Below are 19,573 nucleotides of genomic sequence, written 5' to 3' on the forward strand. Positions count from 1 at the left end.
TATCAACATAAAAATCTGAAAGAAACCCGCCTGACTCTGATTTAAGATGATACCAACATATGTACATATGCTAACGTGCTTTTCATACTTCGTTCTGTTAAATAACGCACACACAATCGTTTTGTTTGCTGAAGCGTAGAGTTAATGCATTTATTATTTTATTGGCATATGCCGGGGGTTGTTTTGAAGAGAACTATTCGCCCACATCCCAGACGTCGCCTCAGAGATGTTATTAAGATTACCAGACGTTGATACCAGGAGATCTTTATTTAATCATTTCATTATTCTATATTTATTTAATAATTATACTATTCATGCGTTTAGCAGCTTGGGACCCCCTTCATGAACACACGCGCCAGGCTTATCTAGCTATCATTAAATACAGCACTTAATGTAATGTTACATATTTGATGTTTTACTCATACAACACAGAACCTGCTCTCTGGTTGTGGAAGACGGTGAGTGGAAAAATGCAGATTTGGATGTACAATATGCCCCTTGTATATATTACCGAAGCTGAACTTTGAACAGAATATAAAATGAATCCCACTTTACTCCTGGTATTAACATGTGTTATGAATTTTCAAACTTTGTGCTGAAAGGCTTAGAGAATTATGTGGAAATGCATCCGTGAAGTACAGAATCACTCACCCGGCACACATGGTTGCCTCACTGATAATGCTGCTGTGTTCCCATTTAACACACAAACACGCACATACACACCAAAAACTAATGTAAACTCCATGTTAAGCAAGTTTAAAATGCATGCAGGCAAGTGGTAACTAGGAATATTTAAGGATTATCATAATGACAGTTCAGGACAGTTGTGGATTGTGAATGAGCCAGACGAAATGTCTGCTGTCAGAAAGTGCTGCACTAATCTGCCTTCATCGCACACTTCAGATATATCCTCCGGTAAACATGACTCTCATGTTTGATTTGAAAAGAGGGAAGAATTGGCAGAACGCTTCTCTTGTGGTGGAAAGAAAAACATCTTACGTAATGATGTAAACTGTCAACAATATACGCAGCAAACTGTTTTGAACTCTTAACAAGGACAGAGACGTCATTACAAGGTTTACAAGTCATCCACATATGCCAGTATGTCCTGTACATAACACTGAAGAAAGAAAGAATTAAAGAATAAAGGAGTCACTGTTTGAGAATGCAAATTGAATCTAACAGAAAATACCTTTATAAGAATATTTCTTTCAGAATTTCTTTTGTTATTAAAGTGAAGCATTTGCAGGTCAGAGAGGGGAATGGATTAATTTGTTATTGCAAGAATATAGTTTTTCAGAATAACTGTAGAAAATGTGATAGAATAACTCATATAACACATATAAACTGGCAGGTCTTATCATGGTTGTGATCAGGCTTAGTGTCACCTTATGTATTCATGCCTCGCAGTATGGTGTCCATCCATCCATCCATCCATCCTTCCATCCAGCCATCCGCCCATCCATCCATCTATGCATCCTCTTCCCTTCAATTTTAAGGTTTACTAGGTGGATGAACCATGTCTCAGCTTTATATCAGGCAGCCGACATAAAAACATCCTGGACAGATCCGACTAACACAACAAAAGCAAAAGCAACATTCACACCTGTGGGCACTTCACCGTTTCCAGTTCACCTGGCCTACATGTCTGTGGAAGGAAACTGGAGCACTGAAAGGAAACCCACAGGAATACTGAGAGAACGTGCAGACTCGACGCAGCACAAGCACAGCCTGGAACCTCAATGCTGGGAATCAACACCGCTAACAAGTGAGCGACCTTTGCTGTCATGTTTAACTACTCTGTTGACGTCCATTACGGTTGAATCATCTCACAAATTACCTTTCAAGACTGCTGGATCTTCAGTTATTTCCGATCGCTCATGTGCTGAAGCACAATGTTTATGTACCAGATGTTCAAGGACTTAAAAAATATGCTCCAGTCAAGCAGATTCAAAATTTCAATAGAAAGAAAGTGGCATCTGTCTTAAGGGTGAATATGTTCCTGGTGTGCTGAGGCAGGTGAGCTGTATCTCATTGCCGACTACATGAGATAAATAACCCCCATAAAATATTTAATCGTATCAAGTCAGTCTAGTTACGCCTCATATACGTTTTTCTCTCCTTCCCGAGTCAGATCTGGCAGAGCTTAAAGTCATGCATGTGCTGGGAGACATGAAGGAGTAAGTCTTCTGCAATGTTAAGGAAAACAATACATTTTATTTTAAAATTATTCAAGATTATTTGAAAAGAGTGTTATGATCAAAGATTGCTTTGGATGTCTACGCTGTCAAAAGTTGAGCTGATTTCAGCTTTATCTTCTCATTATGAGCTTTTGTTTCCCTGGGGAACTGATTTCTTCGCTGACTTGAATAGATGTATCCGGCTCATTTTGTGGCACCCTTTGTTCCCTTGAGTTTATTTCTATAATGGCCCAGTGTTATGGTCAAATTATGCAGACCATGCATCTGTAAAAGTACCTGTCTGTGAATATGATACTTTTGCTGTCCGTGCAGAAATTTGTTATCAGCCACAGATGAAAAATACAAATCGCGTTCCACAGCCTCACTATGTATTTGTATGACAGAACAGACATATCTGCTTATAATCCAGAATTCAATCAACCGAAATTACTGAACGTTAAAAGGCCTGCTACAGGCATTTAAAGAGACATTTTGTAATTATAAGGTAAATCCTGAAGGTGACTAGTTTGTCATTGGTGACAAAAGGTTGAAGGCAGGCACCGGCTGGTTTACTCCAAGTTTACACTCAGAACTCACTCTCACTTTATTTTGTATTATTCCAGCCCTGTGGAGTTGACACACAAACTTTGTCCTTGTTATCATCCAACCCTCCTCGTATAAACACCACTAGGCTGACTGTCTGCCAGAAAACATTCCCATGGCAACCAGACATCCCCCTGATCATGTTTGTTTTTTCGTTTTCCCTGTCACACACACACACAAACACACACACACACACACACACACACATGCGCGCTCATGCCATACCAATTAAGCTGCAGGGAGGTGTATATGTGCATGTGAACTATACGTGTGTCCATGCGTGTGCTGAAGCATAGATGTTTGTCTCTGCGAGCTGCTCAACATGTCAGCTCCCAAAACACTGTACTAGGGGGGGACACAAGAATAAGCCCGGATAAGTCGGGATTCAGTGGTGGAATGCACGCCTGGAGATCTTAGGTTGGAGGAATATTTAAATGATTTAGAAACATCATTATATCGTCTGTCATTTACGGTTTGCAAAGTGTACATTTAAAAAATAAAAAAAAAGCCAGCAGCTGCAGCAATAGCTGTATTTTCATGACAGCAATCACTTTGTCAGAGTAAGTGTTACATTTTTTGAACAGTGGATATCACTTTTGAGTGAAACACTTCATATATCTTTTAGTACATGCCAGTTTGTGTCAGTGCAATAGATGGAAATAGCTCATAGTCAAATGTCAGCTGGCTTGTTCCAGTTCTTTTCTCTCTCCCGGCAGGAACCATAAACCGCAAAAGACTCACACAAGGCAGGTACGGGGCAGAACCTGGAAGGAGATGAATCCTACGCCCAGGAAGAAAAATAAATCATGCCGCTGTGTGTAAAATTCCCATAGAACTTGATGAAACTTTTGATCGCTGGAGACGTTCGAGAACTCATTCCGACTTTATAATCGGAACATAGTCCGGCTGCTTTGTTCCCCAATATGATCACAACATCTAACTATGTTTTCTCGATTAGTCCTGCCTGTCACAACAAGACACAGACCACAAAGACAATTCATTGTTTTAATCAATTAGCATAATGTTCTAAAAAGTTCTTGATTGATAATAACCGAAAGCCCCTTAAAAAGGTCTAGGTGGCATATCAGCTTACTCTGAATCCACCTATTCATTCATGCTTTTGTTTTCTTGTGTTTATTTTGCCTTCACTTTTGGTCTTCAGAGGGAGAAAATGATGAGTCGTTACCGACAAGACTGCATCCTTACCTGCAAAACCTTACATAACATCACCTCCACCTCCAGCCGTATGTGCGGTACACACAGAATCAACGTTGTAAACACACCACAGGTAGAAATAGTCCTGATGTCTCGTCAGGGAGATGGAAAAAACAAAAACTACAAGCAATTTTTTCATTCAGTTTGATAATTTATTGTCTTACTCGCACAATGATCATGCAACATGTGGCAATAAGTTTCATGCTCGCTCTGGCAAACTCTTGAAAACCATGCTGCCTCTTTAATGTATTCCAAGCATGCTGGCTCTCCTAGTGACAGACACAGGGTCAAACCAAAGGCAAATATGAGGGTGTGAGAGGGAAAAGAGAAACAGACAGCGAGAGAGAGAGAGAGAGAGAGAGAGAGAGAGAGAGAGAGAGAGAGAGAGAGAGAGAGAGAGAGAGAGAGAGAGAGAGAGAGAGAGAGAGAGAGAGAGAGCAATAAACAAAGTGACTGTTTTGTTTATTCATGATGCATCAGAGGAAACTGATGAGGACCTGCCAGTGCCTTTAGCTCTGCTGGCTTTTCATTGGACCATCTGGCATTTACACCGTAGTGTCAGCTAAGCCACTTCAAACCTCTTCCGAGCTCCATACCCCACCTTTCATTCTTCTCCGCTTTGCTTTTCTCACAATGACATTCTTGCAGATCTGGCTGGACGGATGAGAAAGTTGAATGGAAATAAAGGATAGATTATGTAAGAAAGGCGTGAGCTTACATGTAAGTGAAAAAAAAAAGTATTACAGACTACCATTCTTCGGTTTCTGCTTATTGAGGGGTAGCTGTGTGGATGATTATAAAACCATGCTGTTCTCAATAACACCAGGATTACACACACTGCCAGACCTAATCTATGTGCCCAACATCTGCTTCTAAAGACACAAACATACACACACACAGACACACACACACACACACACACACACACACACACACACACACACACATACACACAAACTTCACATGACCATAATGGTCACAAATACGGTCTGTTTCTGAAGCAATTTCATCACATGTATTATTCACGAGTACTGTAATCGTACAAGTATAATCAGACACGACACAACATGCCTATGCTACAACAGGGGGGGCGGGGTCATGCTATGTACTCACATGAGAAAGCTGCTCTTTGTGGTGTTTGTTTGAGCAGAGGAAGCTGTACCAGCGCCACTTCATCAACCCCTGCCCCCTATGGTCGTAACTGATGTATTACCTTGGCCAAAGAGGTTTTGTTCTTGGTTTAACTTGTTTGTTTGTTTGTCAGCAAGATTACAAAACAAACTACTGGCCCCTTTTTCACGAAACTAGGGTTTAGCATGGGCAAGGGAAGAACCCATTCCATTTTTTGCAGGGGATACCAGGTTGGCGCTCTTCGAAGACCCTCGCAAGTCTCTAACATATATGTCTGCAAAACGAGCCAGCAAATACTTCACGTCCTTGAGTGGATTTTCACGTGTCATGAAAGTGCATAACTTTCATTGAATTTTACCAAACCTCTCAACATTATCACATTTATATGATTTATACATATTTTAGAAGATATAAAATTTGATTATTTGTCTCGTATTGTCTTTGGATGGGAAGATGTTTTTTCCGCCTCATCATGGCCACTTTCTGAAAAAAAAAATAAACAGCAAAGGTAAAACTGCATTTTATTATCAGAGATATGTTTGTGTTACCCTCCATAACTCTTGGATATGCTGATTTGACAGGGGCCTTCAGTGATATGCTATTGGACTTGATTACAATACTCCCCACTTTGTTCTGATCTTGTAAAGAAATGCTGCCTTCAACAGAGGTGAGGCAGAGTGATGGATCAAACATGCTGCTGCAATATTTGGCTGCATCATGGGTCTCAGAGTTCAGCTTGTTATCTGCTTTAGCTCTGAGGAATCGGTACACTGGTGCCCCGGAGATTGCTGAGATCTGATTTTGGTAAGAAGGAGTTCTGCTCTATATTGTGCTTTGATCATCACAGGTTTTTAGCTCAACAGCAGAATTATTATCTGGATTTGCTGGAGTTGCAACAACTGTACAATTTTAATAAGGTTTTGTTGAACTGTGTAATTGTGTAATGCCTGTGGGACAAACCTTTGCAGTCCATCTGATGACTCGAATTTAAGAACAATAATAATGCAGAAAACACACCTAAAATGCAACATGAGAGTACAAAACTCTGCCAAAAAATAATGATTGCGTTTCTGAAGACACTATTCCGAACACAACCGTTTTTTTATTCGAAAGTATTTCTTGACACTGAGGGCACCTTCTGCCCTCCAAGTCTGTCGAATTAGTTGTTGTTGCAATACAATAATAAGCTAATGTCAACAATTTCAAATGAAACCAAAAACCTTTTCAACAAGTCTCGGTTGAGGGCCCATTTAGAAAATGATTTCAAACAATGTTTTTGAGATTTTGCACCAAACTTTATCATCAGACAGATCAATCACATGGATGTGTTTCTTAAAAGAATATTTAAAACAAACACAACTAAACCAAGTCCCTTTCTAGTTACTTTCATTCATATCTGTAAATATTGAATGTATATTATTGAGAAAGGTTCACAGGTTATCTCATTTTCAAATAATCCATCTGCTAAAAGTTGGTGTATATATATATATATATATATATATATATATATATATATATATATATATATATATATATATATATATATATATATAGAGAGACAACATATCTTTCCTTAAAACCAGTCAGTGTGTTCCAAAATGTTGCTTTTATGCATGATTGCAGTACAAATATGGTTACACTTGTTATATAACTTCAAAAAAGAAATCTGGCAAAAAGGAAATATTTACCTCCAGTATAACATTGCCAGCCTATTTTTGATTTGATTTCTTTAAAACTTACTCAGACATTTTATTCGGTGGCACCATCTGGTAATTTAACAAAACTCGTTGTGTAGAACACTGGCTTAGAGTTAGCCAACAAAGACGGAGGCAGGTACACTACGGGTTGGAGTAGAAGATGGTTTGTGTGTACATCATTCACATGTCTCTGTGTCTGTTTGACTACCAACACCAATATGATTCACTGTCATGAGTGAGTGCTTACGATTATCGAAGGTTCTTTCAGAGCGAGCAACCACAGTAATCACATTAGTTATAGATTTTAATTGATTTGTAACATGTCCACCATACTCATCGCACAGCATTATCAGAGCTTTGCAGTTTTCATTTTGCGGACGCAGGTTTTTTACATCATGCCATTGGTTTTCTTGATGTTAGATTTTGTGCTATAGACTTTGTCTCCGTATGCAAAGTGTTTATATGTGTGCCAATCTGGCTGACCTCGCAGCCACAGCTGTCTGTCGCCTGGTCATCACATCACCCTACTTTGAGGTTGACACTGGGCCGCTCTAATCTGTGCCTGCTGCTGCTGCTGTTCTTGAGGGCATCCGCTGCAGCCAGTCGCACAGTATTGCGAAGTTGAACAAGTCAATAGCGCTCACCTCGATGTGTCACCACCGGCACTGACAGTATCGATGACATGTGAATCTACTGGATCTGATTGAGAGTTCGACTGCACTGTTGTGTTGGCACCAGTTAGGATAAATGGGATTAGCCTGTCGTCTCCACTTGCTATAGCTGCACTTTGAAAAAAATGTGAGTCCAGAGTCCAAACAAAATGCACCCTGGTGGATTCATGTATTTGATAAATTACATTGCTTTAAAAAAAAAGAGAAGGGTATAGTGTTTGCAAATGAAATACTTAGCTCAAGTGTGTTTCATTGTTGAAAAGGTGTTTGTGTTAACACAGGTTTTAATAACCCTAATCAATCCCCCCAAAACATGTATACATATAAAACATAAGTTTACACCGAAAGTGAACACATAGTCTAATTTTTTAGTTATGTGCAAGTTTCATAATTGTCTCACGCTCATCCGTGACAAATGCTGCACATACGTCACAGTGTGCAGATTGGACTTCCCGCGTGCAGACCCACCGCTGTGTGTACACTTAGAGCACTGTGCTGAGATCAAAGGAAGATGCTGGGAAGTCACGTTGGGAATAGGCAGAGGCAAATGAGACGCATCTTTTGTTCGCACGCACGCACACCTTGGTAGAGGGTTTAGGGTTAGCCAGATGAGAGAGGGGAAGGGAGAGACACGCATGAAGCCGGTTCGGAGGTAAATATGTCTGTGATGCCGTCTCCGTCCTCCTTCAGTGGATTTCTTCACATCCTGCTGTGCGCCTGACTGAGGGGCTTCTCCGTGATATTTACCACAGTACGACGCACAGCGCTGGTTGCGTCGGAGTGTGGCGCACGGCAAGGGCATCAGAAATGGTTTGAGAAGACAATTTGTTCCCTTCGTTTGTTTAGACAATAGCGAATTACATCAGAAGGACTCCCGAGGCGGTACAATGGCTTGACATTTTAGAAAAATACAGCCTTTTTTTCCCCTCCAACATGGGCTCACGCATAGTCAGAGATGGAAAGCAGCAAGCCAGGGGCACTTGAAGAGGATGACGACTTGAAATATGAATGGACTGGACCTTCTTTTATTAAATAGTATCCAAAGGACAAATTATTTATATTTTCTCAACAGGGAGGAAGTGTGGCACCGCCGCGTGTCTGAGCAGCTTCTGGTGGCACATGGAAGCCGGACTTTTGTGTGAAAATACAGAAAGCTAAAAGCCAATGTAACTTTATGTAGGTCATATGTGAATACCACATATTTCAAAGTAAGAGACATGACGTGCGCTCTTGTGGAACTCGGGGAGGCATTCAGGTGCGCTCCATGGCTCGTTTAGGACACACCGGTACCGGCGGTACCTGCGGGACATAGAGAGCAGTTGGGACTCGAAAGCAGTTGGGCTGTTGGCCAGTGATGCCGGACACATTCACAATCATAAAGAACCGGACGGAGCCACGGCTGGGGCAGTTGGAGCGCACACTGGCCACGGAGGGGAGCGCCCGCCCCGCCTGGGTCATAGCAATCCTGGCCAGCGTTTTGATCTTCACCACGGTGGTGGACGTGCTGGGGAATCTGCTGGTGATCATCTCGGTGTTCAGGAACCGCAAATTGAGGAACTCTGGTAAGATGTTCCGTCTCTTGGAATGATTTTATGTGATCGCAAAGCTCACTGGTGATAAGTGATTACATCCGCTAACACAATTTTTGGAGGAAAAGTCGTTAACTGTAGAACTTTTTACTGTGGTAGTAGGCATGAGCATGACGATGATGTAGGCGTAACGTATGTGTGCGAATTCTGTAGACCTAGGGAATTCTGGGTAAAGTATTTTCCCCCACGTGTTCTTCCCCCAGACCTCATGTTATGACCCAAAGACCCCTGAGTGCACTTAGCTCCAAAATATCAGTCATAACTTAAGTCATCCCGGTGACAAAACTATTTCAAGGTAAATTGCTGCATTTCACATAGTTTAATACAAAAGTACATACTTTACTGAATTCACAGCTCATGAGCTGTATTTTTAAACAAAATGCCACCTTTTGGATTAGGGTGTCAACCTACTTCTGCCAGCATGCTTGCACCTAAATGCAAAGGCGACAGCTTCCAGTTAATAATATTATCCAGAGCACCACTCATATGCTCAAGGACATCTGTACAGGACACATGGCGGCTAATAGACACAGAAATGTCTGTCGGGGATTTAACCATGTGCATCTACAATTAATATATAGTGTGTCAAAGACACAATTATAAATTATGTTGTAACAACTATGAGCGTGGTTTATCTCTTGCTTCACTCCTCTGCTTTTTACCAATAAAGTTCAAAGGTAGTCTGACTCATGCTATGTTAATTAGCCCAGGTGAGTCCTTTTGAAATGCTGACTACACTTGTGTTGATGAACCTTTTCTGATGTGAACTTGTGAACATACCCAGGAGGCCTCATGCAGATAGTGCAGCATAATACAAAATTATAAAGCATTCACTGAATCCTCGCTCCAGGTAAAATGGACCCTTGAGGTTGTAATTTATCTTTTTTCTGACGAATTTTACTGAATCAGTGACAGTATTTTATATTCCTAAAAACATCTCCCCTAATGCAGTGATTTTGTACTTATTTCATCACTTCCCCCTTTGAAGGCGGGAAAAAGTTTTAAAAAACCCTCTTCAATTTTATAAAATCCCTCTCTAATAAGGATGTGTATTACAAGAGTTTCAATGGAAATGAACCAATAAACAAAATAACAAACTCAAGCCTTCAGACTTTAGGTAATTGTTAGGCAAACTCTTAGCACAGACTCTTAGCACTTAGCCCCGACGCAGGTAAGTTAGTGGAAAGGTGTTCTTAAATATTCATTCCTGCTCGGTTTTAGAAGGTTCAAAATCACCCTCAATCAGAAAAGACGGCAAAGAAGTCTCAAAGGGGTCCAAAGACCAGAGTTTCTGGCTGAATCAGCTAAAATGAGATCTGCATTAAGTCCAGGAAGGATCAGATTGCCCTGGGTGTGCAATTTCCCACCTCTCTTAAGCCCCAAAGAAAGGGCGTCCTCACCCCCTGATTGGCCAAGAGGGGGAATGCACCAAGCTGCTCTCAGCTGCTAATTAGGAGCCAGTCCTCACACCCTGGGCAACAGATAATCCGAATAACCCTCCAATCAGCTCAGGGGAATTTTGACATTCAAACGGAAATTACAGAAGTACCGCTGAATGAAGGAAAGCTCCATAAAATAGACAATGGTCTCTCATCATCTCCAACTGCATTCACAATGGACCCAAAAGCCGAATAGGCTGTCATATTTTAGACTTGACTTATTTTTGTTTAATTAGAGTCGGCCGAGCCCATTGTCTTGTTTGTATTGGAAACAGATTGTTTTGATTGTCCCCCATCAAATATATGTCTATCCTTTAATTAAACCTGTATACAACCTTTTATTTGCGCTTATTTTCTTCTCAGTCAGATGGACACATGACACAAGAGTATTTCAAAGGCAACCTTGTCTTCAGAGAAAGACTCCCACATTCAGCACTTCAGCATGGATTTTTTTTTTTTTTAACAAAGGCTTCGGTCAGCTTATTCATAGCTTTGAATCGCCAATCACCAAGGCTATTTTTTTATTTTATACAAGCAGTGGAACTCAAGACCATTTTAAATCAGGGGCAATGTGTGTAGTGTAACCTACCACATCCTTGTAATCATTATCTTATTAAACTAAATGCTCAGTGAAAGGCTTAAAAATGAAAACCATGCATTTATACATTTTCTTGCCCGCCACATAAAATTAATTTCAAAATGGTGACGCACCACGGCCATCACCTCAAGATACTATATTCACCATCATTTATCGTACCGTAGTATTAAGCAATAGCTTTAGACTTTTTGTCGTCAGTTAAAAAAATATGCTTTTTCACTCTTGAGTGGACTTCTTCAATACCCAGATGAAGTTAGAAAACACAGCAGCTTTCACATTGTTGTAACAAACCAGCAAACCAATCTTTACTGCTCTATCTTCATATACAGTATACACATTGAAATGTCCCTGTGCACAAAGTGCATTCAAAACAGGGGCTATTCAGACTTGAAGTTGAAGTAGTAAGGTAGCTAGCTAGCCCAATATCTCATTTCATTTTAGATGACACGTCACATAAAGAGGCAAAGTTGCAAAGTTAGTCTCGTTGCTGTATTGATGGGTCTATCTCTGATTCACAACATGTGGCTTGCAGCACCCCTGAATGCGACACTTCTGCTTAAATGTCATCGAATGAAACTCTTCCCATTTCTTGAGTGAATAAGACAGCAATTATCTCTTATCAAAAAGTGAGTTGATGATAAGCATGACCTCTTTAAAATCTGATGTTTTTGTATTTTTTTTTATTCCTGCAATATGTTGATGTAACATTTTTAATTATAAGACCTGAAGTCTTGGGAGTACACTCGTACTATATACTATATACTATATTGAGAGCATACTGCCACGTGGCCTGAGTCAGATTTATACAACAACTGTAGGAGTTTTTGACCCACACAAATCTTACACAGCTCACACAATTGTATTCCATAAAAATAATCATATTGGATCAGATTATTTTCTGCACTGATATCACATTTACCCTTTTGCAAAACATGCTTATTTGTCCCGGAGCTTGACTCAAGTGCTACTTGTGCTTTTAGGAGAAAGTGCTTGTGGCTTGGATATGAGAGGAAAGGGTTATTATGCAGATTTTTGGCTCAAATAAGAGTATGATTTCACTAAAGGACAATTAAGTAAATCTCATTGCAGGACACCTGTCCATTTCATTCACACTTTCCAAAACAATTCCCTTCATGGAGACACTTGACATATGTTCAGTTTACAGCTTAATTCAAAATGAATGGTTTCTTTTCAGGTTATTCTTAGATGTTGTGGGTTATCCTTTTGATCTATTTCCAGCTTCCATAAAAAGTGCTATAAAAAATATATTTGTAGTGGGGATTTGCCTCTCATATTGTGCATTTCTGCTTTAAAACCTATTTCTCTAAAGTCAAACAGCCATTGAGAAACCATGCTGAATCCACAGTCATGAACTTGAAAGCAGGGCCACTGTCGATTCAAACAACCCACTCAACGGTTTCAATGGGAAAACACCTGATTTAAGAGCGTACACACGGTCGCAGCAGGCGCAGCGGCTAGCATATGATAATCCACTCCAAGCTGTCATTACTTTGGACAAGTCCTTGCTGTGGCAGAGTGAACAAAGTAAACCAACCGCTGAGCGTTGGAGCACAATATTTCCTCAGATGCTAGGTTGGTGATGGGTAACTAACTCTGCGTCATTCTCACCCACCCTCACAGCTTTGATGGGGTTTTTTTTGCGATGGCTGACACACTTGTTGCATATTTTGGCTCATTGTGTCAAAATACTAATTACAAGCCTAATAAGACACCGGTAGATTTTTTGTTTTCAAGATTTTTAAAACAAGGTTCATTTAGTTAAAACACGAAACGCAACTCACACAACTATACACATAAGTACTTTAATACTGCAGATCTTTTGCAAATTGAAACCATCATTCAAAACTGTACAATCGTTTATTAAAACCCAGTTTTGCCACCGTATGGCACACACATGGCTCATACGATCTGATTCTATTACACTCTTCTGTGCTCAATCTTAAACCCTTTTACATGTCCAATTATATTGTTTAGTTTAGATTGTTCAGAGATCTTGTGAGAGTGAAGTACATGAATGTATTCTCGTACCAAACACAACACACAATAACAGTGCTTACTACACACTGATTGACACGTTGGAAAACCAGTCAGTATCAATGCATTTCCAGAGGTTGCTTTTTTCACTGAAAGAAAATCAGAACAGAACATATTTGAAATAGAATATTATACTTAAACACAGAAAAAGACATTTTCTAATCGCTTATACATATTAAAATAGACCTCTCAGTGCTCTGTCGTGAATGATGAGTTGACAGTCAAGCAATTAGGTTCTGGCCAGGCGGCATGTGTATTGGCCAATTGATCCATGTGTGTGGCATTTTGAATGGCAGTGTTTGGAAATAGCAGAGAAATGTCTGCAGCCGGCCTGTTGCAAAAAAATGTCATGTTGAATTAGAAATAATGTGGAAAGCAGAAACTGTTTTTAGAGGTTTGGAGACTTGAGCTGAGACAAAAACCAAAGTGATATATGCAAACAGTGATAATAATAATAATTATTATTATTATTGTTGTTATTGTTATTAATAATAATAGTAATAATGACAGGCTCATTATTATTCTTAAGTGGCATTCAACTGTTTTATTCACACACGTCAAAACTCATCGCATCAAAACTCTGGTACTTTTTGGTCATTTAGCAAAGCTACTTAACGAAAGCACATTATCTTTCCACCCGCTCACAATATTTCCCTTTATCTTTTCAAAGACCTCAAAGTTTAACTGAAATGACATTTTCTCTGATCACATGCTATTGTGTATCAGCAAGCTTGAGCCACAGAGACACAATCACACATACCCATGCATTCATGAGCCATTAGAGCCATTTGTTCTCTGAAATGTGTTCTTTTGAAGAACAAAAGCCTTGACGCATAAACAAGCACTCTGACATACAGACGTGTGTCTTCATGCAAAAGCACATGAAGCGTATTCAGGACCATGCAGTACAGTAAGTCTACTCATCTGATTGTGATGCATTGTATGACTATGTGTGTGAGCATGTGGAAAGTCTGTTATACAGTTGTCTGGGGCAGAGGTTTTTGTCCCCCGTGATTTGTCTATGAAAGAGCGTAGGTGTAGGAAAACTTCAAAGATAGTTAGTCAGGATCACACATTGGAGAGACTCTCTTCACAGAGACTTTATTTACATCATATCTCTCCACCTCCTGCTCATTTCTTTTCTCTAAAGCTCTATGCCTCAACAAATACAATGCTTAAAATATTCCTTAGTTAAGACTGAGGCTTGGGAGAAAAACAAGCAGTGCAGCGTTTTACATCCTGTAACTCTCAGCCTGTCGCTCTCCGTGGTGCTGAAACCATGAAAACCAGTCTCTTTGTCTGTCGATCTCCATGATGCTGAGAAATTCAAATTTTAGGCCTCTCTTAATTTCTTTTCCTTTCTATGCTTGTGTGCTTTTGAATTTGTGAAACATTATCAGTCATAGCTCAAATACTGTTCCAAGTCTGCATCTAGCCAAGTACAGTCCCGAGTAAGGAAAGGGTTGACAATGTGTGGCTCAAATGTTTTCAGAGATGTGTGGATCTAGATGTGTGGATCTAAATATATACTTAAGTGAAGATAGCTGCTGCATCTCACAATCCAACTTCAATCACGTTGATAGCTCTAAAAAAGCTCTTTTTATTTTTTGGTCTCCACAGAAAGCCTGTTTGTGATGGTTTGACTTGAGGTATTTTGTTCACGAAATGTTGCACAGTTGTGTTGAAATGTAGCCTAATCACTGGAGCCCAGCTGAGCTCGAGCAACTCTTGAAAACCCAGGCACTTCCAATGATTGTTTGGTTTGTGACAGCTGGAAAAGGCTGCTTTCTCCAGGTTCAGATGAGTTGGGTACAAATGGGTTATAAGTTACTGTAGGTGTGCAGTGTGTTTGGTGTACTGTTAGTGTTAGCCCCCATGAATGTGTGCAAGTCATTACGTTATCCTCAAAAGTTTGCAAATGTGTGTGAGAAAAGTGATGCAGAGAGATAGTTTGTGTTAGTTTATTGGACAGTCCCTTAATCTATATTGCACATCTTCAAATTTTCGACATTCCACCGACATACTAATCCAGAGTTTTTCCCAATTAATACGTTTGGTGGATTTCTGTGTCTCGCTCAGAGACATTTTGACAGGGCATCCGGCTGCCTGCAGACTATTGCCAGTGATCTCTCTGGAGTCTGAACACATCATCCCGCTGCCCGGTCCATGCTGACAATTGGTAGAAAATGTACAAGTGCCATATTTAAGCCATGGGCTACAAACAACACAGACAACTAAGCCTAGGACAGATATATGAACCCATTGTTTCATTCCCCTATACATTAGTCATTTTTCCTAATCTTTCTTCCTATTCACTTTGACATAATTAACAATATGGTCATCTTGCATTTATGTCATCTTACTTTGCTTAATTATTCAGAAATAACATTAGTTTAATGTTGAAATGTCTTTTAGACTTTTATGTATTTTAAAGTGACAAATATATGCTCACAAGTAAGACGTCTTTCACTTCATTTGTAATTACATTTTCAGATTCATTAAAAAATTGTGAATCAAAATTGTGAATCAATATAGCAAGAGTTGGGCAAACAGTAATAGGAATCATAAACTATCTGAGTAATGCTGTTGCTGTCTCACGGGGGCAAAAAGACACCCAAACGCAGATAGACAAAAAAATAAAGGTTCCTCACAAATACAATTACAGAGCAGGGGAGTCCAAAAATGAGTAACTGGGAAATACAAAACTGACTAAGTTACATATTGACCAGGGAAATCAGAAAAAAAAGCATAAGGGATACAGGAAGCAGGCTAGCAGGGAACATAGCAAGGGAAGGAGAGTTTAAATACACTGGGGATTAGACACAGAAGGATTCAACCAGGGGCGGGGCAGACAATCAGGAATTTACACAAGCGGCAGGGCAAATAAAAAAAACGGGAAACAAACTACACTCTTTGAGTAATAACCCATTAGCATTTTTGAGTTTTTAGTGGTGCAATGGATCATTAATCTCACGGGTCAGATTCACAGATCGGATCAGCCCAAAAGAAGAAAGGGAGCAAATCATCTCCGATGATCTATATTGGCAGATACAAATCCCTTTGAGGTTTGATTAGTAGCTGGTCTTCCAGGCTCCAGACAGTTTAGTATTTTTTTTGCCACCATACTAAAAGTAATTTATAACACTCTGAAGACAGTGTAAACTATTATAACTGTTATCTTTTTACTTTATTAAAGTCATCTATAGTCTTTATTTTCTTCATAAAACACATAGTTCAAATGATTAGGAAATAAAAGATTGTATTTGTATGCATTAAGACAAGTCTCGTCAATAGTAGTTATTTATTATAAGTAACTGTGTAATTAAAAATGAATGAATCCATGGTTTACATGTGTGTCGAACTGCGGGGAGAAAACCGCACGGATCGCTGGGCAACGATGGTCCGTTGCACCACTCGCCATGCCACATAAATAGATAATAAGAAGCAAATCAGAAGACCATCGAAACCACATAAAACATGTGAAAACTAATACAACCACAGATAAAACAAGTTGTAAAACACAGCATATAAAGTATGTAGTAGTAATGTATAATATATTATTGTTGCTCTATTCGATATAAAGCACTTTGTAACCCTGGTTTAAATGTTTCAAAAGGTTCGGATAAGCCTATTTACAACACTAGTATAGTGTTATTCCTGCTAGATTTTGGCAAGTTTAGAATGTAATTTAATATTTAATATACTCATCATAGTCATACCCTTTATTTCCACTCAACCCTCAGATACTTTCTCTTTCTGGCTTCTACAATAATTGACCCGGGTTTTCTTTTTTGACACGGGATTGGTGTTTGATTTTAATTCATTAAAATCAAACCCAGAAGATCAGACAGCTGAAGAGGTTGTCAGATTATAGAGATTTTCTTCAATGTGGATGAGCTTTCTCAGTTTCTGTTGCACAGTTTAAAAAAAAAATAAAAAAAGCTTCTCCAAAACAGACAGCTGAAGGCAGGCTCATACCATCCACCCAACGACCCTCTTGGAACCTTTTTATGTGCGTAACAGAGGAACAGAAGAGATATGGAGAAGAGGAGGCAGACAGACGGAGAGATCACAGAGCAGGTGCAATGGAAATATAGGAGAGTTAAGCTGTAGCTCGTGAAGAAAAGGGAAAGAGATTAGACACAGGGGCTCTGTTGCTGGTTTGATTTGAATTAATCCATGATTGAATCATTTGGAATCGCGCATGCAAATTGCATTTGACATCCCATTGTGACAAATATGATCAAGTAGCTTCATGTAGAATCCATAGGGGAGCTGAGTTGTCACTGATCTATAATGCATGGGAGGGGAGTGTCTGTGGGGCTTTTCTATGTGTTGAGGCTTTGCAATATAATTCTTTCATCAACTTGTTTTACTGTTTTTTTTTGTCTTACTCAGTGAGTATTTAGGCGGAAGTGAAGATTGGGCATGACTGCTGGGGATGTTTTCAGCAGCTTTAAGTGCTCTGGGAGTCTACTTCTGCCTGAGCTGTGCCCAGACACTGTCCTGTATCTCTGGGTGAAGCATGACTTCTGTAATTCCCTTGCACACAGACAGCTGGATAAAGGAAGCAGGAGGAGACGAGACCAGCTAGGTGGAGAGGAGGAAGGCTAGAGAGAGATGCAAAAGGAAGGTTTGGAAACAGCTTGCAAACCGAAAACTGACAAGGACATAAAATAGGCTATAAAATAGAGAAAGACAACCCAACATTTAGATAGGAGAGGGAGAGGACTGAAATCCTCGCTATGAAAAGCAGGAGAGTGATGCTGTTTTATAAAGGCAAGAAGCGCAGCCGAGACAATGTAAGAACTACTGTCATGTGTCATAACAATCACCCAGTTGTTATCAGTACTTTACTGCTGAGATGGGGAATGACTCAATAGCACATATGCACGCACACATACAGCTACAAGCGAAACAATTTTCTTTCTTCATAATAACTACGAACACGATAGATTGACCCATTTAATCTGCAAAGCAACTGATTAGTAATTTCAGTCTTTATCAAATCCAGTAATGCCTGCTGTACATCCACGTATCTACAATAATTGCTTAGTGATAATTCGAAGTGCATTATGTAACAGTTACTCTAAACCCGCAGGCAACAGTGGGTGAAGAGGTGGAAGAAGCAAGGGATTTACTGCATGAGAAGGAGAGAGAGAGAGAGAGAGAGCATGAAAGGAGGGAGGTGAAATAGAGAAGACGTGAGAAATTAAGGGCAATCTCGGATGAGAAAATGAGAATAGGATATAGGAGGTAGGGAGCTGTCACAGGAATGTGCAGAACTGTATTTGTGCAAATGACTTTGCAAACAAGACAAACAGAATGTTTGTTTCAGAGCGACAGCCGAGCAGGATGCAAGCTCCTTCCCAATCCACTGTTGGATCTCGAGATTTAGAAAAATACTTCATATGTACACAAAGGTTTCGAAGCCAAATGTTAAAGGTATCTTGATGCTTCTGGGAAGCTGTTTTAAATTTGATTAATGCGGGATTAGCTTTATTCAGGTTGCAGTTTAACTGCCATGGGACTGGTCATTTTTTCACTAGAATACTTGCCGGGGGAGCAAACCAATCACAGCAAAATGAGCAACTAAATGCGTACATTTGCAGCTGTACCACCACCAGCTTCAGAGCTACACTTTGACACACTACATCCTGTTTAAATTATTCAAATGTTGTGTTGTTCCAGTGGTATTTGGTTCAAAGGAAATTAAAAGATGAAAGTGTTTAGTTTTCAGTCAATTGCTTTTCTATTCAGTAAACCTGGAAGTCATGTTAAATACAGCACAGCCATTTAGATCAGTCTTATTAGAGATAGACATAAAATCAGTCTCTTCCTAAATGAAACCATGGATTAAAGACTCACACTTCGCTATGTGTAAAGGGTCCATCTGTTTCTGATTGATGTGAAATAAGCCTCAATTGAATACTTAATCAAATATTATTGACTTTTACTGATACATACCCTCATCTTTCAAACTCAAGTTGAAGACGCATAAATTAATTTCCCTCACTGTTACACCATCACTTACTTTTTTACTTTACTTTTTAAAAATATATTTTAGCAAGTGAGTTTGTTCAGGGAATTATACTTGTCCATTAAAACAAGTTGAACTACAATTGGAAAGGCTTACTCTCCTCTGGACCTATTTATTAAAAATACCAAACAGGCTGAAGTTAAAGACACTATATATGTCTTTCAGAGAATCCTTATCATCTGTAAATTGGGCTCCTCACTTGGCTGTGGTTGTACTTTGCTAGTTGGCCAGCGCTGCCTTGCAACACTCTTATTGTTGGAAAATGTTATGTTGTTCTAAAACACTATTATATTTAAGTTAGTGACATGATTTTGTTCTCCGGTTAAATCATTTCAAAAGCTAGCCAACAAATATC

The 19,573-nt window shown here is 39.5% G+C and overlaps 1 protein-coding gene across 1 annotated transcript in view; it reads left to right on the forward strand.

The window, feature by feature from the left end:
- The first annotated feature begins 8,163 nt into the window (after positions 1–8,163).
- mtnr1bb (melatonin receptor 1Bb) overlaps positions 8,164–19,573 on the forward strand; it is a 32,425-nt gene continuing 21,015 nt past the window's right edge. The window contains exon 1 of the mRNA XM_068600628.1: positions 8,164–9,059. Within this exon, the coding sequence (XP_068456729.1) occupies positions 8,852–9,059 (208 nt within the window). The 5' untranslated portion in view covers positions 8,164–8,851. The remainder of the gene's footprint in view (positions 9,060–19,573) is intronic.

This window comes from Clinocottus analis, unplaced genomic scaffold (assembly GCF_023055335.1).
Source record: "Clinocottus analis isolate CAN_PGR_092001 unplaced genomic scaffold, fCliAna1.0.p SCAF_5, whole genome shotgun sequence".
NCBI classification, from domain to species: domain Eukaryota; kingdom Metazoa; phylum Chordata; class Actinopteri; order Perciformes; family Cottidae; genus Clinocottus; species Clinocottus analis.